This window comes from Xiphias gladius, chromosome 11 (genome assembly GCF_016859285.1).
Source record: "Xiphias gladius isolate SHS-SW01 ecotype Sanya breed wild chromosome 11, ASM1685928v1, whole genome shotgun sequence".
NCBI classification, from domain to species: domain Eukaryota; kingdom Metazoa; phylum Chordata; class Actinopteri; order Istiophoriformes; family Xiphiidae; genus Xiphias; species Xiphias gladius.
The window spans coordinates 14,206,877-14,231,609 of NC_053410.1; the positions used below are offsets into that span (position 1 = coordinate 14,206,877).

The 24,733-nt window shown below is 41.7% G+C and overlaps 1 protein-coding gene across 1 annotated transcript; it reads right to left on the reverse strand.

Annotated features, from left to right (window-relative positions):
- Positions 1–4,940: 4,940 nt before the first annotated feature.
- On the reverse strand, positions 4,941–18,313 carry sfrp5 (secreted frizzled-related protein 5). The gene is made up of 3 exons (XM_040139740.1): positions 17,369–18,313; positions 10,235–10,312; positions 4,941–6,591 (listed from the first exon to the last, which is right to left on the reverse strand). Exons 1-3 carry the CDS (start codon positions 17,919–17,921, stop codon positions 6,263–6,265), a joined length of 960 nt encoding a protein of 319 aa, XP_039995674.1. The 5' UTR covers positions 17,922–18,313; the 3' UTR covers positions 4,941–6,262.
- Positions 18,314–24,733: the final 6,420 nt, after the last annotated feature.

Sequence of the window (24,733 nt, forward strand, 5' to 3'; positions counted from 1 at the left end):
CAAAACATGGAGGCTGCTAACCCACATCCACAGAGGAGGGCTTGGACTCGGTTCACAGTTTTATCAGCCTGCATGCCCAAACAGACAGACACACACACACGCGCGCGCACCAACACACTTTCACCCTCCTCTGACCTTCCGCTCATCCCTGCCTGACCTTGACCTCTGCTGTTGTGTGTGTAGCAGAAAGAGAGAGGGGGAGGTCAACAGGTCTCCAGGGAAACAGATTTATTTATTGGCTCATGCTTGTCTTTCCAAACGGGTGTAAATCTATACGCCACCCAAATGTTTGTGTATGCACGTGGGTGTGTGAAGAGTATGAACTTTTGTTTCTGCTTATGTGTTTGTTCCCAATATTTGTTTCGTCTGTACCTTTGCATCCTGGCACTCTTCTGTACAAATACATATTGATGCGTGTTTGGCTGCACTTATGAGTATACCCTCCTTGATGTTTGTGTGTGCGTGGCCGTGAGTGTGTGCTTTCCGTGAGACTGTAAATCTCCACACTGACATGTTGGTTCAGTGGGGAAACAGCAGGTTTGGGACACACTGATGGCCTTCACAGATGGCTTCAGGACCCTACCCACGGGAGGCCTTCTACTCCACCTATTAATTTATTCATTTTCCACTGCAGGGGAGACACTGACGCCAGTGTGATTGTTTCCGAGAGCCAGAGTCCCTTGAGAGAAGCTTGGGTGTTTTCTTATCCAGTCCCTTCTCCCCCCTAATTCTTTCTTAGCCTCGTCTGTCCCCCTGCCCTCTTTTCCCCAGGTCAGTGTTGTTGTGCGTTTGTGTGTTCTGTGGATCTAATCTAGATAATCACCGTAGTGCAACAGGCTGGCTCACAAGCGCTGAATGTCATTGTCACCGTGTTCTTGTGTCTCTGAGTCAGTGTGGGACACAGAGCAGTACCAAGAAGAGGAGGAGGAAAGATGCAGTCTAGCCAGATGTTGAAAAAGAGTAAATGTATCAGATTTCCAAGTAGATTACATTTGTTCATATCCCAAGTCTAACTACATCATCAAGCGGTCTGTCGAAGTAGCCATTTATAGGGATTTTCGCCTGTGATAGCAGCAGATGTAGTGACACTGATATTAGGCATATTTTCTGCCAGATTAAAGTGACACAAAGAAAGCAATTCCAGCGATTTCAGCACTTGAGGTCATACAGATTTTGTAACATGCTGCTGTAGAGCTTATCTGACCCCTGATTGGTGAGAGAGCTCTGCTTTCCCATGATGATGAGCTAAACTTTTGTCTTGCTAGTAGTCCATTTATACCAGTCATCCATGTGTTTGTGAAGATTCATGGATAGTTGTTAGCAGCTTAAAGTGCATTACAGTACCACCACACAGATTTGCGTCTGCTACAGGAAAAGCAAGATAGATGCAATCAGATTAGTGATCTGGAGTGATAACATAGGTGTATTCATGTGGCTAACCGTAAACAAAAGTGTAAGTGGGGCCTTGCTATGATGAATGTATTGGTAGTAAAACACACAATACTCTTCTTGAAATCCTTCAGTACTGTATGTACTTTGATTTAAAGACTGCTATGTTTACGTTCAATTTAATTTAACTGCACTTGACCCCGAAAAAGGACGCGATGACATGTTTCTGTTGTGTAAATTAAAAAAATTAATTTTGATCAGAGCGATCACAGACTGTAAACAGTGTACGAGAGTGGTGCTACAAAGTTGAACAAAGTTGAATTCTGACCTGCAAATCCGCCAGAGCCGGCTGGAGGTCGCACCAAAACAGGAAACACATGCTTGAATGCGTCCGACATATGGTCTTCAATAGCAGTGAATGAGAAAGAGCAAGTATTCACAAAACAAAATTGCAACATGATCATATCATTTAACAAAACGACACATCAGTGTGAATGTGAGTGTGCCACAGAGAACAGCAAATTATCCTTTTGGCTCAGAAGAGCAGAGATTTAATACTCCACATGTATTGTCAAATAGTTCAGACTCCATGTTGCATCAATTTAGAAATTACATTACTGAAACAATCCGGCTTTATCATTCATATTCATCATGACTGAGAAAATTACGCAGTTAGCTGAAACTGGCCTTTTAGCTCGAGCAAGTTTGCTTCTAAATGAGAACAGTGTTGTGGAAAGCAGCCTTCTCACTGTGTGTCTACCACATGAAGAAAGTTTCTGACTTTATTATAGGGAGAAAATGATTCCCTGGCTTGCTCTAGGCCTTTTGAAGGGAGTCTACATGGCACACTTATTCTCAGACACACACAAACACACACACACTCACACACTCACACACACACACACACACACACACACACACGCACACACAACAAAATTCAACATCTTTAATGCATTTTACTGAGCAAGGCAGGCCAAGGCTCGGAGCCAGTACAGTCCTTCTGTCCATGTGCTGCTGTTTCCACCCTCTCTCACTCTCTTCATTTAAATAAATGTACAACTCTTGCTGTCCTCCCTTCCTGTAGACAGGTGGTCTAGAGGTTCAGACCAGAAGGATGTTGGCTTACATTCTAATGCTGCTTTAATAGTACCTTGTGTGGTGGGAAGAGAGGCATGCTGCAACTAATAGAAATTCTTCGGACTCTCCAGGACGTTATATAATAGTCTCTTTCTGTTGAGGTAGACTAGTCAAATCTGATTAACGTGTGTATGAGCATGTATGCGGGCTCATTTACTCACTGGTGTGCAAGTGTGTTCATGTCTGCATTAATGTTTTAGTTACAGGAAGTTCAAATCAGTTCAAACGTCAAAATTATTCCAACTTGTACTAATAAAGTAACATTTTCTAGAAAGTAGTAATATGATCATCTTAATCGGCCTTGTTTCCATCAATGAACTTGTAAAATTTTCAGTTAGTCATAACCTCCTTTTTTTTAAAAATTGTTTTAAGAAAATGTCATTTGTTGCCAATGCACAATACCTTGTCCAAAGACAATGAAGTTTAAAACATCAGCAGTAAATGCTTTCTTCCAAGGCTTCCTTCCAGGCTCGCCTTTTTCTCTAAAATGCCCTCTCCATTCATCCTGAAAACTGGAGCGAAGTTAAAAAAAATCTAATATTGAATATTGGATCAGTGTATATTTGTTATTTCATTGTCCATAACTTATAAAGAAATCAAATAAAACCACATCGATAAAGAGATTTGAGATTTGTGGGGGAGCTCAGTATTTCACAGCCACTGGTTTCAGTGTTGGTATGTTTAAAAGTATAATGTAAATTTGATTTACAGTGCACACATTCAGGCTCCATTAGCTCATTTCTCGAATGACCTTCAACACGTGAGGAAAATATTCTCTCAAATATTGAAATAAGTGTTTATAAGTCGATCATGACCATCGTGTGTGTGTGTGTATGTGTATGTGTGTGTGTGTGTGTGTGTGTGTGTGTGTGTATGTGACAACCAGACAGTCGGCCACTATTCAGCTGTGAAAAAGGTGCTGCTTATCAGCACACTGCAATAAAAACAGACAATGTGGCCATTCCTCTACAAGTTTGTGTGTGGGTGTGTGTGTGTGTGTGTGTGTGTGCGGGTGCGGTGGCGGCGATGCTCTTTCTGCCCTATTTTTCTTTAACCATTGTTATTGTGCAAGTATGTTTGATGGGACTGATATTTGTTTGAAATGAGGTCTCATTGGAGGAAAGTGAGGCAACAGCAGTGTGTCTGTCATCAGGCCCTTATTAACTACATGAAGTGACCTTTGAGAAGGTGCTGATGGGTGTCCATGGGACCCAGCCAATTTTCTCCACCGGTTTGCTTTTCACCTTCCCTTTTTTTGGTCTATCTCCACTTTGAGTTCAGTGATTGCCACATCTTGCTTTATGAAAGCTGCTTATCATTTCCCTCCATGCAAGATTTAGTATACTGCATGAGAGCTGATTCAGCTCTGAAAGAGGGATCAACACTTTCCAACAAAGCCCTTTCCACCTTAGTGGAATTTGAATTTTTAGCTCAGTGTTTTTAATCACTCACAGAGAATTTGTAGGTTTTGAAGTATCCAATAAAGGCAGTCTTATCCAGCGGGTTTCTGCCCTTTATCCCTGTTCCCTCCTGTTTCTGCCTTTCCACAGCCAAGAGACAGAGTGCGCACTATCTCCACAATCAGTTGGAAATCGGTCATCACTCTACTGGCATTCACGCTTCGAACAGTCTCCAGAAATCTCCACATTCTGGGAAATATGGGCGGAAGACAATAAACACTGTATAGTGTCACAATTGATCCATCTCGCATTTTGGAGAATAAAGATGCCAAATCTTTTCATTTCAGTGAATTAGCTCTGTGTGTGTTTTGATTAAGCTCTGGGTGGTTTTGATAAAGTTGGTTTGTTACATTGCAGCCTGCTGTCTGTCTGAAGAATGAGAGTGCAGTTGAGGTTTCACTGCTTTCTTCCCTTTGAAAAGAGAAATGAAGGTGCTGGCCACATGCACTTTCACAATCCTTTGTGTACACTCACGTTTGTGGAAAAACTTCAACTTACATTAGGTGTGTGTAACACTTTGCTCAACTGAATTTTCCACTTAAAACTCAGTAATAGAAATTTTTCAAAGTAAATTAAATTCTCTAAATCAGATCAATGTAAAAATCATCAATGTAAAACTAAACTTTTGGACAAGTTTTTTAAATTTAATGGGAACTTTTGATCTGCCAAAAGTGGAAAATACACAAAATTTTCTATTACATTGCCGTTTTTTAAACAGAAACTTAAATTTTTAAGCCTTACAAAGACCCAGGAACCTACAGTACCTAGCTTTATATAGAGTCAAATGAGGATTCGGTTTGTTATGTGTTTAAGTATGCACTTATGTGTTTTCTCAGCCAAGCAAACCTTTGTCAAGGTGATTAAGTCAGAAAAGGATTTTTTTTTTTTTTATGGATGAGTGTGCATTTTGCGATCTAATCATATTGATAAATAATGTCACATTTCAAAAAGGTGTTCTTTATAAAAATTTCAAATATAGTTTATTCATTTACTTTTTTGTAAAACAAAGATGTATTTCAGTAACAGAACTACTTACAGGTTAACTGATTAGAAAATATTGTCAAAGTTAAATTTTCATCTCTTACTGCTATGGCAACAGTGAATTCAGGTGCTTTGTCTGTACGTATGATTTCTGCTATCATACCATAGAAGTTTAGCTGAAGCAAATTTAAAAATGTAAGTACAAAAAAAGAAACATTTAAAGAGTGATAGTGAAAAATAGCGAGTATCAGAGACTTATCAACCCAACATTGTTGGTTCTGTCCAGAGTCTCTTTCTCTCTCTTTCTTTCTCTTTTATTCTCCACTTGTTTTCAGGAAGATGTCTTCTCTGCCTCAACCTCCTTCTCTCTCCAATTCAAAAAGCAAAAAAATATTCAAGTTTCCCTCTTTCAGGCCGCAAAAAACGGTGCTGTACAAAGTCAGTGGAAGCATCATCCAGTCCGCCAGTCTGTCTTGTTCCATCGGTCTTCTTTCCCAGCAGGGATAAAAGAAAAAAGCCCAGTATTCTAATAATCTAGTATTCATCTGAATTACCTACCTTTTACATTATTAAAACATACTGTTAAGTGGATCAGCTATATTTCCCTGCTTTGATGTTTTTCCTAGGAGCTCTGTGCCAGTGTGCGCACTGGACCATTGCACAGCCCACATACACTGAAGTGTGTCATTCCTGTCAGCTGTTTTTACACAGAAAGAAACCCTGCCTTCCCACTCAGCTCCCTTCCCATTCTATCTGTCTATAATCATCACATTATCAAATATTTTCCCTCCAATAGTTGCCTCAAATCTTTAGGTTCCCATTTCTTAATGCTACCATCTTATTGATAAAGTTGCTGTAAGATATCACACAAGTGATTGGTTCTACTATATCAGACAAGTAAAGGAGAATTGTTACGAAGGATTCTATTAAATTGCAGGGGTGGATGAAAATGTCGGTTTCCTCCTAACTGTTATAAATCTGTGGTTTCTTTGGGGCTTTTATTAATCGGAGGGAGCTGTAGAACATGCAGCTTTTTGCCTCTCCAACATTAATGACTGATTCATCTAAGCAGATCAGAACGACCCCCCTGACTACCTGATTCATGTTAAAGCTGAGAAATTAAAAGCTCGACCACCCTGAAACCCCTTGTAGGACTATGTCATGGGCTGGTAAAAGATTTTGCAGGGGATCTGGGGTTCAGGGATACATTAGTGGAACGAGAATTAGGATTTATATGGAAAAGGGTGGAGTGTGGGGAGCGATTGCAGACTCTGTGAGTAGTACAGCCAACCGCATCACTGGAAGACAGTGTGGTAGGTGGGACACTGATGAGACTTCATGTACTTGATGGCGAACTTGAGCTCCTTGCTCTTCTTGTCCCACTTGTGAATGGACATGAGCAGCAGTTGCTGGTCCACTTTTCGGCCCATGATGAGGAAGTTTGAGCCCAGGCTGTCCAGCTGGGAGCACGGGCAGTTGGCGCCATTCTTGATGTACAGGGTCAGTTTCTTCAGGTCCTTCTTCCTTAGCACGCCCTGCTTCAGCACTTTCTTTTTCTTTTGTGCTGCAATCAGCTTCCGGTCACCCTTCTCCTTTTTCACCTCCTTAATTTTCATCTTGAGGGCTGAGGAAGAAGAGAGGAAGAGATATTTTTACTCTTTTATTCTATATAATACACAGATATTCAAACCCAGAAACTGTTCACTCTGATTCCCCTTTATCCCTCTATTTTGAGCAGCTCTGACATTTCTTCTTTCTGCACGAACGTAACTGAGTTACTTGCTGTCAAAGAAGTAGCTATTTTACATCTCTCCTGGACATCATCATTTAATCTCTCCCACAGCGTACAAAAAACTGTATCTTATGTCTGACTTGGCAAAAACCCATAAACGACAAGGACATGTTATTGGAATTACAGCAAAAGCTAGTTCTAAGTCTTTTGACGCAAGTTCAGTTCAAATCACAAGTCTTCCTCATCATGTTGCAAGTCAAGATGCAAGTCTTTCCAGTTACTAAGGGTTGACTGTTAAATAACGTGGAAGTTGAAATTGTTGTGTGATTGTACCAAGTCTTTTGCCGGGTCAAAACTCGACTTGAATGTTTTTGTTTCAAAGTTTCAAATAAAGTCAAGTCTTGTCTCAAGACAAATCTCACAGCGCTCAAGTTCAGGTCAAGTTTCTAGTCCTTATTTTTGTTCCATTTTTAATTATTTGTGCATACAGTTGTTTATCTTTAAGCAAAAGTACAGAACAGATAACCTCTGTGCACAGTTTTCAGTATATGTCGAGTTTGGTTACGGCAAACTCAAGTCTATCAACCTAATGAAGTACTGACTTGTATCTCCCGTCGAGATCCATGTTTATAAGTTCATATTTTTAAATTTGAAAGATTAAAATTGAGCTGCCAAGCACTTGAGAGCGGAATTCTCTGGGTGAACATTTTGACAGGTGAAATCAATCATGGGCTGGGCAAAGGCGCAGGGTCGGTAAGAAGCATCGCTGCGTACCCAAGCCTGTTGGAGAACTGCCATTTCCCTTCTCGCCTGCTTGTCTACAGTCGCATAAACACCCCTCGGTACACTCTGATACGTATATAGTACATGCAAAGATATAGCATGTTCAAGAAGGAATGTGTGTGTTGAGTTGCCTTTCATCCACAACCTGATTCACATTCAGGTCCTTCACTGAGGACATGTATTTATGTGCTGCATTTGCGAGCCAACATACCTAAGCGCATGTGTACTTTTGTGAATGAAAGCATTCATGAATATGTGTGTATTCAGCAAAGATAGGAAGGATAAAATCATTTCCCTCCCTGCTTCACTTTGAATGCCCACTCGTATTCAGATATATTCAGACATAAGTGATCCAGTGGGGCTCACTGTGCAGCCTGGCCAGTGTCCTTGTGACAAGCTGTGCCCTCATCATTATACGAACCCACTTTCTTTAAACTCAGCAGAGGGGGTGCAGAGGTAGAAGCAGAAGGAAGGAGAAGGAGAGAGAAGTGTGCTGTCATTTTGAGGTAAAACAGGTTTTCTTTAAGTTAAAGCAAGCAACCTCCCCTGCTGTACCGACCGGTTGTAGGCTGCATGTCCTGCCAGACTCTTGTCCCAGCCGCTTTTCTTTTCTACTCTTGTTATTTTTGCTATGCTGCTAGATGGTACAACAAGGAATGTGGAAAGATCAGACATCAAAAGTAGCCTATAACAAAACATGAGGTTGAAAATGCTCTTAGGGGAAATAGTGTCCGAAGATGAATAGGTGATAACATTCATGAGGCGTGAGATCAAACTGTAATCAGCTATCACCCTATAGAATAACATTGTAGAGTAATTCTTGCCTTGATCTCCAAATCCATACATCATGGTTATCTTGACTTCTCTACTCATCCTCATGTCTCATCCAGTCACATACATTCATAGCCAATAAAATGTCAGGCTATCTGCTTTCACATATAATCATGTTTCATTGTAATGAAAAGAAATAATCTGTGTGCTGCTTTCTGATCCCCGAAAACACCCTCATGTTAAAAGATTGATATATGCAATCCTGCAGTTAAATCAGACAAAAAATATCTGTGATTTGGTAAAGTCGTGATTCATTTGAGGGGATGAGCCTCTTTGGCTGCAGCTCAGAGTGTGAGCAATGTGCACAAAGACGTAGTTTGTTGTTGTTGTTGGATGTGATGTGTTGGGTTTTCATTGATGATTTATAATGGCTCATGTTCTTTAGCAGGTGTGGGTGATTGCCAAAAGATAGATTATGAAACTTTGTGTTTATGGGATACTACAGCATAGAAATATGGTTTTCAGCAGCTGTCTGGCCACACTTAATTTTCAGGTACACTATTCTCACTCATCTGTTCAGAAACATAAGCCGTGCTCTTCATGAGTCTCCCAAAGTTATGAGTTTGTTTGTTTTTTTTTGTCGCAATTTGTAGTTCAGTGCAAAGAATCTTGCGACCAGAGAAAATAGCGAGCAGTATGTCCATTACTCTAATAGTCCATGCAAGCACAAATTAATCTGCTGCTGAGTATGATGGGCCAAAAGCCTCGATGAGCAGAAATAATGAAATAATTATGTTCTGGCTTTGTGTACAGGCCATTACTGTGGCGAAACTGGAATGCTTGGAAGTGGAAAGTTTGGGAATTGATGTTGAACGGACGTTGGGGACTGGAAGCTGTTAAATGAATTCATCAATTTATAAGAAGAAAAGGGTTATGCTAGAATAGGGAATAATTAATGTGTGTTCTGCTTTTTCCTGTCTGTGCTCATTTTGACCATTTTCTACAAACACTCGCCAATATATGTGGTTTAAAGGAAGAGAAAGAACATCTAAACTGAAAAATACACTTATATGGAAAAATAAAATCAAAAAGGCCAAACCTTGGTATTTTTATGTACAACCAACAAAGTACTCTTTAACTGAGAGTGAATACTAACTTCAGTGTACGATATATTTTTAATGTTAGCTGGTGTTAGCGTCTTTTTCTCTTTTTAAGACTAAGGCTTTTGTAAATGCAAACGTCTTTACACTGACAAAGGACTGTGCATAATATTTTAATGTTGATGGATGTTTTTATTGATAAAACTGTGTGCGTGCATGAGTATGAGGCATACAGTTATTTTGCAGTTGTAGTCCTGCTATTACTTTTACCATCCTACACAATGTAATGCTATTAGTATACTGGTGGTAGACTTGTAACTAAAAACTACTGCTTTTAGTGTAATCTCCAATTGAAAGCCCAAACAAATTTTCTTATATGTTAATGATGGCACATAGCAGGGCCTTGAAACGCCTTCTCCTCAAATAACTTGTGAAACAGGCTTGTAACTCCCGACGAATCGTGTGTTGCACTTGTGATTTAATGCACGTAAAACTATAAACGCTGTGCACAATACACTTCTGCTTTGTTGCTGGCCTGTCAGTCTCTCGCAAGCTAACTTATTCACGTTCAGCAGGCTACAGATTCTTCTGTTCAATCATTTTCAGGCCAGCTTTACACACGCTAACCTGTGCCAGTCATAGTTAAGAAAAGTTGCGGCAGCAGTTTAGCCGTCAGTGGCACCACCTACAGGCCAAGACGGCCATAGCTGCTGCAGTTTTAAATTCTGTACCACCTGCAGGCAATGAGTGTTACAGCTGTAACCCTTTTTTCTTAGGGCCTCACAAAGACAGATCGACCCTGCTGCAGATTAAACAGCCCTGTACTGTACCATACATGTGTCTATATGCAGGTCTCGCTCTTTTCAATTGCGGATACTTACCGAAGTCACTAGCGCAGTAATGCTCCATGATGTTGTCTGCTTTCAGCTCATTGTCACATGGAGGGCAAACCTTCGACACTGAGGGAAGAGAAAAATAATTACTACACCCAATCACATTTCATTTGGTGCTATTTAGGCCAGATCAGCTAATATCTTACGGCTGAGTTGAGGTCATTGTTAGTCAAGTGCAGTCAGCAAAATCAAAGCCGTGTCAGTATGAAGTCGTTAAGCCCTGACCACTTTTGAGGCACTTATTTGCAGCCCCCCTCCTCTTGTCAGAGGCTATTTGCTGTGCAGCGAATATATAGTGCAGCAGGCTGACTGATGTTTGCCCTGCAATTACACTGGTGAAAATGTTTTTATTCTGGCTGCTGTATATTTTGGTGGTGCACACATGGTCTTGGCTGTGCAGAAAGGTAAACGGTGCTGTAGGAGTAGCTGAACATTGTGAAAAGTGATTCAGTACACAGACACAGCCGGCATTTAGGCCACACAGCAACCACACATTGTGAAACAGCAAGGGGAAACCAAAGCAACAAGTTCAGTTTATTTTAAACACAAAATTTATGGTCATGCTTGCTCTGCTCAAGAGCATGTTTAGCCTTACTAACTTTGATTTAGGACTTTGTGATTGTTGTTATTTTTTACCTACACAGTACAGATACAACATGAGAGAGCAGAAATACCTTTTTTTATTTGTTTGCTTCTACATCTTGCTTGTTTCTACACTTTTACACTCATGTATACAGTATAAAACTGTCAAAATATGTTTGGAAATATGATTAGTTATCAAGACATTTTGAATAAATACCCTTTCTCACTTCTATCACCAATGCTATTTACAAAACTTGCTTCCAGAGCCCTGAATCTCTTCTTTCTCAGACACACAAATATCCACATATGTGCTTCATACTACCTAGCAATTTTCCCCAAAGGCTTTTCAACATAAAATATATTTCAATATAAAGCTTTATAGTGACAATTACTACATAAGGGCCATCCCAGAGGGACTGCTTGTATACATCGAATATTAGTCCACTCATCCACAAAACAGAGCCTTGGACCAATTGAGAGAGCAATGTAGAAGGTTAGAAAAGGTCAGTTAGAGAAGGATGTGGTATAGAAATCTTCCCAACATCACATATATACACCTACAAGGCAGAGAAATATGATTATGATTCTCTCTTTTCCTCTGCGTCTCACACATACAAACAAACACCCGTCCAAACACACACAGGAATATCCTAACCCAGTACAGCCCCTGGGTTAAAAGTCAGGGTTCAGAGGTTATCACCCCAGCCCAAACCTCAGTGTCTGGGCAGATAATGAGAGGGGTCAAAGTTTAGCATGCTTCGCTGCTTGGGTCGTGGGGAGGTGAACCCCCTAACCACCGCCGAGTGTATGTATGTGCGTGCACTCGTGTATGCGCGTCGGAGGGAGTTGAACCATGTTCTTGTAGAGTTACTGCCAGTTTTCTCCTCCGAGGGTTCCCATTCTTTCACAGGCGGGAGACCTGTGAGGCCTACAGGGTCAGGCCTCTTAATTGTCTAGTGCTGACATGAAGACCTGGACAAGAGCACGGAAACACACACATATTTGCACACACACACATACACACACACACACACACACACACACACACACACACACACACACACACACACACACACACACACACACACACACACACACACACAGATCAAGAGACAGCAAAACTCCTCTGGTTTCGCCTGTTTTGAATGACATTAAACATCTTATTCAGACTCTACGGGAATTCATTCTGGTTTCACAGGGGTGGTATGTTGGCAGGAGGCCCAGCTGTGCTGATGCCAGAGCATGTGTCAGGAGAGTGCAGTCCCTCCATGAAACTTAGTTGGGCTTGGACCGAAAACCACCATTTGGATGGCCGCTGAGAAATCAATTAAGCGACAACCGCTCTCATCACGTACTGGTCTCTGTCGGGGGAATCGCCGTCATGTTCTGATGGTAATCATTGCTGCATAACTTGGTGGGTTTTTTTTGTTTTTTTTCTCTGGACACATTTCTACTCAGCAAATATTTTGACATTAGGTCATTCGTGTATTTTTGCCATCATCTAAAAGCAGCTTAGGAATTTTGTTTTTTTACCATGCCATGTGATTAAATTGTGAGAATTATGTTCTTGCTTTGGTTGACTTTGGACTTCACAACCTCTTATGCACTGCTTTTCATCATTGGCATGCTGGATAACAGACTCAATTACAGAAACATTAATGTTCCCAATCACAGTGAAGAATGTTATAACATTGTCTGAAGATGAGGTGGCTGGGAGTCAGTGATGGAGGATAAGAGGAGAAGAATGATGTGAGCAGGGTGAGTATGGAGGTGGTCTGTTGGAAAGCCCTGCTGTTAATCTTCAAACTGCAAGCCAGAGTGGAAATGACGGACGGCAAGATTCCAGCAATTTAACTGCACAACTTCACTTAGTCATAGCTCTGTGGTTAATATCACTTTCTCCATTTCACTCTCTCTCTCCTGCTGTATCTTGTGTCCCTTGTCTCCCCTCTCACTGTCTTTTTCTCTGACCGAAGATGACTGAAAACAGCGAAATGCCACAAAATCTTCTCAGTTTTAGAAAACACTTCCTCTTGCTTGAGAACAGTACTCTGGTCAGTGATAAAGATGTGAAAAGTCATTTGTCAGATAATGACGCAGTTGTGGAAAAAAAAGCCCCCACAAAGAAGTGTCATTGACGTGAAATGATGCCTCTGAAATATTTGAAATTGCAATGATGTTACATGTTTGTTGTAATTAGTTAGTGCGTTACGAAATTGCTGTGTGCTTTTATTTAATTTTGTACTTCCAACGACATAAATTATGGTCATCATTAAGTGGACAAAAGAGCAAAAAAATGCATTTCCCGTTCACATTTAATTCCTAAAAGACTCCATTTGTCATTACATGAAATTCAAGAATGCTTCTAGTTTATTTCAAACACAAGTCAAGTCAACACAAGTCAAATTTTATTTCAGCAACGTTTCATAAATTTGCTTGGAATCAATTTTACAGTTGGATGAAATCTTGGTTACATTAAGTTAATGCTCACTGTTTATGTCTCCGTCTCGTTCCCACATACACATATCTTCACACAAAAGAGAACCAGATCTAACAATATCGTCATCCAATCGCCTGACGTGTCTTGTACCTCATCGCCTTCAGCCTGAGCATCACATCGACTTTTATGGGCACAATGTTCCATTTAAAGTATGTGTGGGTCACTATCTCATGCCTCATTTGGGCCCTTTAAGTTACGAGCAGCAACACTTATGACATAAAACGGTACTGTGCCAGAGATGAAATGCAGCGTGTGATTTATGTCGGAGGGCCTAACATCTGTTTAAATGCAGCGTGCAGACAGACAGAGGGGGACTTAAACATGGCCCATAGGGAGGCCCCGGGGCCCCTAAAACACAGCATGCTCCTTGCATCTGTAGGAATCCTATATAGAAGAGAAAATACATCCTCAAAAGGCCAAGAAAGTCTTCCATGCACAGACCATTGGAACACATTTTCCCTTTCATATAATAGCCAGGACCACATGAGTAGCGCCCATTGTGCTGCGGGGGACCTGAAAGTGCTGCCTGTCTCCCTAAGCACAGTTGTAACTTACACTAGCCACATCAATGAGTACAGCGAGGACAGACAGTGTCTTTCACACCGTGCAATTTCAACGACTTTCACTGCACAAAGTGCATATTGTCTTGAAGAACATTTTCTGTGGAAACATACAATTTGAGTTACAAAGTTTACCCCATGCACTAAAACAGAAAGTACAGAATCCTACCTACGCTTATCATACCTGTTGGTTTACTGATGCTGACAGTAGATAAAGGTAGCATCATTAAATCCATAAGGTGGAGTTGATGGGTGGTATTAAGTGTGCTCTGCCTGACAGGCTGAGCTCAGCTGGCCTTTTTTGCTCCCTGGGTGCCTGGGACCTCTTGTCAGCAGTCTACTTGTCTTCACTAGTATAATATTTACAGACTCGTGTTTCACATAATCACCCCCCCATGGGCCCCTGTTACAAACACACACACACACACACACACACACACACACACACACACACACACACACACACAAACGGCAAAAATCATCCAGACACACAACCTGAGCTCAGGTGCTGATGGTGTTCCTCTCAGTTTTGGCTGTGACAGAGTCGTGAAAAGTGAATCTAACTCTGTACTGTTAGTTTCCACAGGAGCCCTCGAACCGTGCAATGTCATGTAATTGTAGGATAGCTCAGATATCATCGCTCCCTCCCAGACAAGGAAAGCAGCAGGTAGAAAAAGACTTAATTCCTGCGATTGATCCAACGCCCCAAGTTCCACCTAGATTACAACAAGAGTCCTTATATGATCCTGTGTGAAAAGAATCATCCATGTTCTTTGTCACAGACAGTTCCCAGGGAACTCACTTCTAAGAGTTCTTTGCTGAAATTCCTTTTTATTATTGCTGGCTGGGTTTGTGTATGTATATGTGCACGTGTTTCTGCGTGTGCATGTGTGTGTGTGTTTTAGAGCCAAGAGCTTGTCCTCAGGATGGCCTCAACGGGACATCTGAGAATCTCTGTTTCTTAACAAAATGTCAGTGACTGAGCCTCCGGGCTAGAAATGATATGGGTTCAGTCTCAATTTCAAAAAGAAATACACACTTGTACACAAGCATACACTCAAATTTAATTCTTAAACTTAACCAATATTCCATTTTTGATTTATTCTTTAAAAATGTAATTCAAAATATTTGTCTCTTTCCTCATGAAATTGCTAAATGACAAAGATCCCTCTATATGTTCGCATTGATCTCGCACCACTTTCTCTACTCTAGCTGCCTCTGGTCATTATTTGATTAGATAGGCTCAACAAACAGTTGAGGTGACAGAAGTTTAAGCTGCCTCCTTCTCAGGGAGCATATAAAAGAATGAGTTGTGGTTCTGCAAAGACAAAATGTCACATAGTTGATACCAGTCCCACAAAAACAGAACAGCCGTTTTCCCTAATGGAATAAGTCAGCTGGTGCATGAATTCACCAGAGAATCCTCCAACGATTTTTCCCCTTTTTTTTTTTTTTTTTTATCAGGGATATCAGTATACTGTAAACAATATTGATAAAAAATAAAACATAAACAACTTATGATTGACAAAACTAAAACAATGTTTTGGTATTATTGGCTTTTGTTTTTAGTGCTTTTGTAAATAGTGTAATACATCAAAGATGAACTCAAGTTAAGGAAATGCATTTGCTCTATATATCAAATGAAATATTAACACGCAGGAACATTTGAAACAAAGTCGATGAAAAATGGCAATGGGAATAATAAACTCTTTTCTTTGAGTCCTAATTGAAAGCAGAGAGGTGGTCACTTTTTATGCTGCAGGAAGCAGCTTTTCTCATCTTCTACGCGCTGTCTGCCTCTCTTTACTCTCCGGCTTCCCTCTCCTTTCACTCCCTCTCCATTCGGCTCTCTCAGGCACAATCAGACTTTAGCCATTCCCATTCTCCGCCTGCCTCTCTTGTCCTGTCATGTCGACTAATTAGCGGGAGCTCAGTAATTGGCCTTCTAGCTAATTGGCCTGCTGGCTGCCAGACCCAACAAAGGCCAAGCAGGCTGGGACACAGTGGGGACTGTCCCCCTCCACTGTCTAAAGTCTCTCATCAACTCCCCCTCTCAGCGCTGACTGCTTTTGTGAAGAGGCTGCTTAAGTAGTCGCGGTGCGCGCACACACACACATGCACACACCTATTTCCCTATTTAGTTCCCATTCACCCTCTCACAGCTCACAATTGGCCCATCTGTCCTCTTACTCATTGTCTGTGAAAGATGATATAATATTTTCCACTTTTGTCAAATCAAATCTCTCTCAGAAACCCAACTGTAGTAATTTTTCTTCATATTTCAGCCATTTTGGGTTTATTCGTTCATTTTTTGACACTGTGCAGACCAGCTCGTGAGTTGCATGCATGACTTAATATAAGGCATTCTCCATTCACTCAGTTGTTTGATTGATTAGCCGTTGATGGATGCCTGCTGATAAAAGTGTGTATGTGTGTATGCATGTGCATGTGTATCACCTTTTCAGTTAAGATGTTTAACATCACAGTGCATTTATCTTAACTCAGTGAGCGATCTGGCCGCCGGAGTCTCTCAGTCTCCTGTGTCTCTCTCAGTCTGTCTCTGTCCCTCCCTGAGGCGTATGTCGATGGCAGGGAGCCAGCCTGAACTGTCCACTTACCCAAGAACTTTCCCCTGTAGCCTCTTCCTGCTCCTGTCTCCCTCACTGACCTCCTCTGGATAGTCTCTCACTTAAACTTTCATCTGTCATCATTGCAGTGCAGGGAAACCACATGAGCCTCCAAGCCGTTTTCAAGCTCTCACTGTTTCTGACTCTGCAGGCTTTTCAACACTCATCTGTCTTAGTAATGTTGTTAGTGACATGAATCAAAGTCCTGAAATTTGCAGTGCAGACAAAAACTTTTTTCTTCATTTATTTTCCTATGATAGTATTTTATTTCTGCTTTTGTGTCTGCATAACACAAGTCATGGTATAGCAATAATTTCAGCTTTTTTATGACGATAATTTCATTTTCTAACTGATGTCTTATTTAAAATGCATGCTAACATATGTATGATATTGCTCACTAAAATGCAAGTGTTATACCTAATAATTAAAAACTAAAATTTGCACAATATAAACCATGATTTGAACAGATTATTAGCAATCATACAACAAGCTACAGGATGCTCTTTGTGCTGGAAAAATTTTCAAAGATTTATTAAAGTTGTATTTATTGATTTATTCAACTTAAACTGATTGTAATGTGGTTACTGAGCTTGTCACATGACATTTTGAATTTTGAGAGGCCATTAAAATTAGAGGTTGTGCAAAATTTCAAGTTAAGGTGTTGCCAAAAAACATATTTTCCCTGCTGTAAAAGCCAAAATTTTGATAAGTGACTCTTTTAGGAGTACTAACATTCAATGTATTTACACTATTTTGGACTATAAAAATGTATGTGTGTGTAGATGCCTATGTGTGAGTATCCTTGAATGAGGGTGTGTGTCAGAGTGAGTGTATGTGCGCATAGTTCCCCTACCTGGTGGCTGGGTCGCATGGTTCCCAGTGAATTGCATGGGGATGCAGAGGTCGTTATCAATGGGGAACTTATCACAGGTCAGCATCTCTGGCCAGGGGAAGCCATAGGTCTCCATCACCGGAGCACAACTGTCCCTCACAGCCTCACACAGCGAACGACAGGGATAGATGGGCCTGTCCAGGCACACTGGTGCAAACAGTGAGCACAGGAAGACCTGGGTATCAGCATGGCACCGTTTGGCCAGGAGGGGCACCCAGCTGCCCGCCTGCTGCTTGACTTCTGGCATGGTCTCATGGTCCAGGAGGTTGGGCAGCCTCATCTTCTTGTAGCCCACATTGTGGCACAGGCGCAGGTCAGCTGGTATGTCCACACACTGGGGCTGCTTGGTGTAGAAGCGGCCATTGTGGAAGTTGTCCGACTGCCAGCTGTAGTAGTCGTACTCATCTGCGGCCGAGACGGTGAGGAGGAGGAGGGAGAAGAGCGACAGGCCCAGTGCCAAGCTGAAGGAGCCCTGGGTTAATGCCCACCTGTGGCCCTTTTGTCCGTGTGCCATCCCTCTCTGAGCTCGGACCAACAATTCAAGGAGGTTGTATCCAAAGTCTCCAAAGTAACTCAGTGACAATAAAATGCAGAGAGAAGAGAGGAATAAGTGGGGCAGGCGTACAAGCCGTAATCCCTTTTTTTCTCCTGAGTAAGGACTCGGCGGATTGAAAACAAAAGTGTTTAATTCCCTTCTTCCCTGGAGAGTTAGCCCTCTAAGCCTCCCTGAAACACCTCCCTGTGTGTGTGTGTATGTGTGCCTCAGGTAGTGCAGTGGGGAGGCAGCAGTCAAGGAAGGGTGAGCACACAAGTAGGACTGCTTATTTTCTAACTTTCCCTGTTCACAATTTCTCTCTCTCCTTCCCTCTCCCTCTTAGAACTGTCTCTAGCCCTCCCCTGCTCTCTGTCTATCAGTCTGTAGCTGTAATGAGGAGTACCTAGGTTTTAAGGGGCAGTGGTAGCTGCTTTCTGCTGCTGCCTGCCCCCTAGCAGGCTCCCAGACCACTCATCTTCCTACTGGCCTCGCCTGGACTCACTCACAACAGCCTCAGCCAATCACAGCCCTGGGGGAGGATCGCACTGGCCTTCAGGACACTCCTACTGCCCCTTATCCTTGACAAAACCCCTCCTCTAGAACAAGTTAACATGAGAAACAGAGAGAGTGAGAAAAAAACCATGGCAAGTTTCTCCAGCTGTTTTTTTTTTTTTTTTGATTTTCATGTCTTTAATATTCACAAGATTCTTTGGTTAGAAAGACACCACTCGAACATCATCATCATATAGGTCATGCTGTTTTTGTACATTAATAAACTTTCTACCCCTCTTACATTTACCGAACCAAGGCTCAGCAAGCTTCCTGCACATTGCTCCACACATAACATATAATGCCTGCTTGCCATTCAAGCTTGTTCACTGCATTAGCTCAAAACTAATGCTCATTGTTGCCAGCACAATGAGCTTGTGCTGGCTACCGCAGTGAAAAAAACGTACTCACACACACATGCGCAAGCACAAATGTAAATGCGAGAGATTCAAAGAAAGTGAATGAAGGGGGGGGGGTCTGTATTGTGGTAGAGGTGAGATTGAGTATGGGTTGTGCAGCTACAGGTGGCTAGGTGGTTTACCCGTGAGTCATGCTAACGCGTATGTTGGCTGTGAATCGAGGCACGCCGCCCCTCTTGTCTCTTTCTATCAGTGCCACTGACACAGTGAAAGCCTTTTTGCCTTGGCAGAAAATTCACTAGAAGAATCACACTCAGGTTCAAAGGCTGTAGCATTGTGAGCAGGATGTGGGATTGGTCGCTCACACGGAGGGTATTCTTGCATCTTGCATTTGATCTATGTCATGCGTTCATGCTTTTCCTTGTGTGAATGGGCTGTAAATGCAGGTCCATACAAAAACCTGTAAGGTGTTCGTTTGCTGGTGGAATCAATCTGGATCATACTGCGGCTGGATACTGCTAACACTAAGATGAATTAAAAAGACATGTGATTTTGGATTATTATTATTATCTGTATGTGGCAGTACAAACAAGAAGACTAGGAGCGTGTGTATGAGTGTGTGTGTTTTGCAAACAGTTGGAGGTGTACTTGGATGAGAATCAGGAACAGTATTGTTCTTTGCCTGTAGCGTAGAAGATAAAATTCCAAAAACAGCAGTCAGTCCATAAAATCTAATTCAATAAGATGAAATCAAATAGATAAAAATGTGTTTTAATATCAGGCAACCAGGCACAACAATAAAACCCTCAAGTCCACATTATCCAAGTGCCCGTATAGTTGTATAGTATCTTGACCACACTTTCACTTGTTTCCAAGGCCAAGGGATTGTGAATAAGATTACTGCACCATCTAATCATTTTTTACTTTAGAATGGAGTTGAACATGTTTCAACCTTATCTTCTCAAGCTACAGTTTAAATCCCTGTTGACTTATTGGTGTGTGCAGATACTGTGGAGTGATTTTTTTTTTTTCCAGGAACCAAGAGCTGCCAGCAGAGCAAACAAGCTCAATCCTCTCTTTGAGCAGTTTTCATAACCTGCAACGTGGAAAGATGAGACGATGGTGAGCTGAAGTCGCCCCAAAAATGTTGTCATAATTACGAAAAGCATTGTTGAGCGGATATAAAGTGCTGTTTTGGTTTTGATGAGTTTATAGCCAAGGCTGATTGATCATATTTCCTCTCCTCTTCCATCACTCCACTCCTGTTTTCATCCTCCAAAGTGGTGTCTTATGCACAGATAGAAACTGCTCCGTTAATCTTTGCACTGCAACTAATCAGTATTACTCACAGCTAATGATCTCTGGACTTTACTCTTTCATGAAGGGGCGGCAAGATTGTCTCACGCACACCTTAATATCTCTGTGAAGCATCTTGTATACGCGGTAGTGCAGTGGTGACCTATTTTAAGACTACTAGCGTTTCCTCTTGATACAGGCACAGTGTACTGCCTTCAAGTCGGTAACAAAAGTGTCTTTCATGGTAATCAATCAACAATGGTTGTCTCCTCTTGTTCTCCTTCCCCTAACTGGCCCCTGTGGCCACCGGCCAATCAATTCCACTCTTCAGTTTCCAGCCCTCCGATTGGACGGGGGGTATAAGATTAGGTCCAGCCTGTATTGTTGGGCCTAAAGGTTTAGCATGGTTTGAAAAGAGAGTCTCAGCAATTGTATGAGTGAGTGTGTTTGGAGATGGTGGCGGTGGGCATGGGCAGTTGTGTGTGTATGTGTGTGTGTCAGGGAGATTCTAAAGGGGAAGGGCTAGAGGGTGTGAGTGAGGTGGCCAGCCGCCCAGATATGCCCTCCAAGCAGAGTTTGAATTCCAAACCACACAAGAAGATGGAGGGGGTGATGTGAAAGACAACAGAAAAATCCACATGTTGCATGTTTTTCTTTGACTGAACTCGCACACAAAATGCAGAAAGTACAGAAACATGTATTCCATGTACCTTATAGTACTAGCACATATATGACCCATTGTGTATTCTCAGCAGCTTAGTTATCTATTGCTTCAAGTGACAGTTAATAAAAACCTAAAAAGCTTAATGTAATCTTTCTTATATACGTGGTAGTGCAGCTACTTTTTAAAGAAACCTCTAACATTTCAAAAATTGCTTTTATTCATTGCCATGAGCAGAAAGTGGACAAATTCAAAGCTCAAAGCAGAAAAATCTAAGCAAAGACACAGTATTTAACAACAAGAAAATGTACAGTATCAGTTGTGGACAAGGCTGGGCAGTGGTTTTATCTGTGCAGTAACAGGTTTTCTCCAAGAGTAAACCCCCACCTCCTCACCACACACACACACACACACACACACACACACACATGCACGCCCGCGCACACACACGCACGCACTCACACACACACACACACACGCACACACACACACACACACACGCACACACACGCACACACACACACACACACACACACACACACACACACACACAAACACGCACACACACACATACATCTCCCAGCCTTGCAAAGCAACAAAAGGGATTATCTTGCAGAACTGTCAAAACATGTGTGAAACAAACAGACCAGTGTCTCCCACAAATATTTTTTCTTTAGTTTCTTTTTCTCTATCTCTTTCTTTCACACATACGCACAGGCACACACACAGAGAATGAACTACAAACTGTGTGAGAGGCATAGTCACTGAAGAAGCCACTACAATTAGGCCACAAGAGGAAATATTTTTGAGATTTTGATGAGTCCGATCATTTTTCAAGATGCAAAAACAATGCTTTTATAACCAGTAAAATGCGGTAAGACCCTTTTATTTGATACTTTGTCCCCCCCAAATTGCAAAGAAACAGAGGCATAAATGCTTATAGTCATAACAGTTTGGTTTTACAAATTGTTCTAGTTTTTGAAATGAGTTGTATAATCTCTAAAACCTATTAACTAAAATTTAGCATGGAATCCATGAGCCATTAAGGCTTCTTGGGTAATCTGCCCCCTTATCCTGCTTGTTTGCAAACAATGCTAGCAGGGTCAGTCTGTCCCCAGACCACAATGGCTAATAATCCATAATCCTACACATGCAGACACACAAACAAGATAAATCAGCAGAGTTTTATTGCCACCAGGAAATATCAGGCTTATAGGGAATGAGTGATTTCTTTTTCAGTTCAGCTTGTTCACAGAGCCTTAGGCCAGAAACGACTTCGTCAGAGGGGACTGTTGCACGTAGTTGCTAAAATTTGATGAAATTATGTTGTAAGACTTTAGCACCACACAGTCACATAGTGCTAAACCCGTAGATGCCTGTCACACCGGGCAGTGGTGAAGAGATACGCTGGCAAGTGTTTGCTCTCTCCTGTCTTTGGCCCTCTTGCACACAAACTCACCATCACCCCGAGTATTTTTCGCTTCATGTTTGCTCTTTTTGTCTGTCTGTCTGTTTCCATCTTGACTCCTGCCTGTCTGTGTTGTTCTTGTTCCAGCATTGGATGCTTCTCCATTAGACGTCAGGGCTGACACACAGGGTCAGAAGGTACATTCAGTCACACAATCAGACAGACAATTTCCCCTCCCTCCTTCTGCTTGCCCGCCACACACACTGAGGCACAGACACTCACTCACGCACACACGCACGCACAAACACACGCACACCTCCTTTCGCTGTCAACTTAAATCCCTACAACTGGCTTCAGCTTCCCCTAATCAGTCTCTGTAAAGGCGCTTTGAACAGATCACCGTCATGGAACCCAATGTATGGAGACAGAGAGGAGAAAAGGATCCCCAAACTGGGGTGGGGGGCTTTTTTTAAGTGTGTGTGTATGTGTGTGTGGCCAACATCTAGTCAGCTTTCAGTAAAAACCTTTGAGTGATGGGAGACTTCCTCTGAAACTTGCGACACATGCACACGCATGCACACACCCACACACTTAAAAAACACAAGCAGCAGAATACCTCTAACAGACTGTTATTGCAACAGGACCAACAATGATGGCCTTCGTCAGCATTTTGGGTAAAAGCTGCTACCACAGTGTTAGAATTCACACAATCGGTACATGTGTGTAAGCGTGAGCATGCTTGCATATCCAGTTCAATATCTCTACATGGAAAAAATGTGTTACCTCCAGCTGGAGTATGTAAGTGTCAGCTTCATTCTTGTTTCAAGCAACATATGTTGAATGTTTGATCCCAGGATCTTGATTTTGTCCATGTGTGGACAGATGCATGTGGGAGCTATTTAACTGTGTAATCAGCTACTATTAAGAAATGAGATGGGAGAGGGGGCGAAAGAGAGTAGGTGAAAAATGTGAAAAGAACAATGGCCACTAGAGTACAACCTCTGGAGGAAAATATTTTTCACCTTTTGACAAAGTGCAGTGCACATTTAGTTGACTTGACACGTCAAAATATAGAAGCTCTAATTGACTGATTTCATTAACTTCATTACAAGCTGGACAAAGTTAAGGGTAACCTTTCCCCTGTGATGTTTTTACCACTTGATCTGTATATTTTCAAGAAAAGGGGATGGGATCAGTTCAAAGTAAAAATTTGATTTGTTTTGAAGATTCGACAGAGGCCCAGAGAGAGCTCCAGTGAATCCCACTGAAGTGTAATGGACTTTCTTTTGGGGCGGGATGGGTAAAGTTAAATGCTCAAGGTGACCACAGGTCAGGCTGAGCCCCAGCAGTTCCAGCTACATTCACATAATTGGATATGTAGAATACATAAATGTGGTGCTTTTTGAAATTCTGATGTATTTAAATAAAGGATATTGAGTGTTTTGAAGCTCACCAGATTTCTCTCTGACCACATCTATGTGACTCACAACCTGTATGTGAGCTACTGTACAGCTGAGCATTTTAGCACAGCTCTTGGACTGAGTCTTTGGTGTCGTTCCAAATGTTACTGTTTGTAATGTGAACCCAAGTGTGAGAGGGTTCTGTGTTCAGGCGATTACTGCTGAGATCTGCTTTGATTTATGAGCTGTAGACTTCATTGTTAAACACTTTCCTGTCACTTGATCTGTTTGCTGCTTGTGTGTGTGTGTGTGTGTGTGCGTGTGTGTTTATCGATCCATCTGCTTGTATTTCAACATCCCAAATATGTCAGCAAGGACAGTGAGAACCCATTCTTCCTCTTAACACTATCTCTCCATCTTTTTGTTTATGTGTATATGTGTGCGTCTGCATGCCCTCCCTGCTCGTCTATGTAATGGCCAGGGTCATCAGTTAAAGATCAGACCTCACCTCTGTTGAGAAACAGAGAGAGAGAAGTATCAACAAACAGGGAAGGATTTTCCCATATCTCAGTGCAAGATCCCATGATAGCATTTTTGGCTGATGGCAGACAAGGTCTTGGCATTTATGTCTGCCTTCAACAATCATTATTCGAAAACTTTTGGACAGGTCTCTCACTCACTGGCCTACTGAAAGCCGAACACTCTATCAATTTTTGTTAAATAGATTAGCTGATTACCCTGAGATTTATAGTCTCTTCTGTGCACCTAGAGCCGGCTGTACCGCAGCAAGAAAGTTCATAAGGGTCTTTCTCTTAATTGAGCTGGAACAATTGAGAGACATCATCTAAATGCATCTGATATAACAAAGCTGGCGCCTGAGCACTTATTGTAATGGATCATCTCGGAAATTGTCTGATAGATTACCCTGGCCAGTGACTTTGTGTAACTGCAAATTTCTACTTTCCTCCTGCACTGTTTTATGAGTAGTTTATTATTTAAATTGTCCAATGAAGAGCAGGCCTCACAAGGTTATTTTCACAACCTTCCACATCTATCAACATGAACAATTCTGACACAACGTTAGAAACAAGAGAGCAAGGGGTTTTCTTTATGGTGCC

Excerpts from the sequence above, each read along its gene's own strand:
- sfrp5 (XM_040139740.1), bottom strand. The coding sequence starts at position 17,921 with ATGGCACACGGACAAAAGGGCCACAGGTGGGCATTAACCCAGGGCTCC. Across the intron at positions 10,313-17,368 it reads CCATGCGACCCAGCCACCAG|TGTCGAAGGTTTGCCCTCCA; the intron begins GTAGGGGAACTA and ends CTCTTCCCTCAG. Across the intron at positions 6,592-10,234 it reads TTACTGCGCTAGTGACTTCG|CCCTCAAGATGAAAATTAAG; the intron begins GTAAGTATCCGC and ends CTTCTTCCTCAG.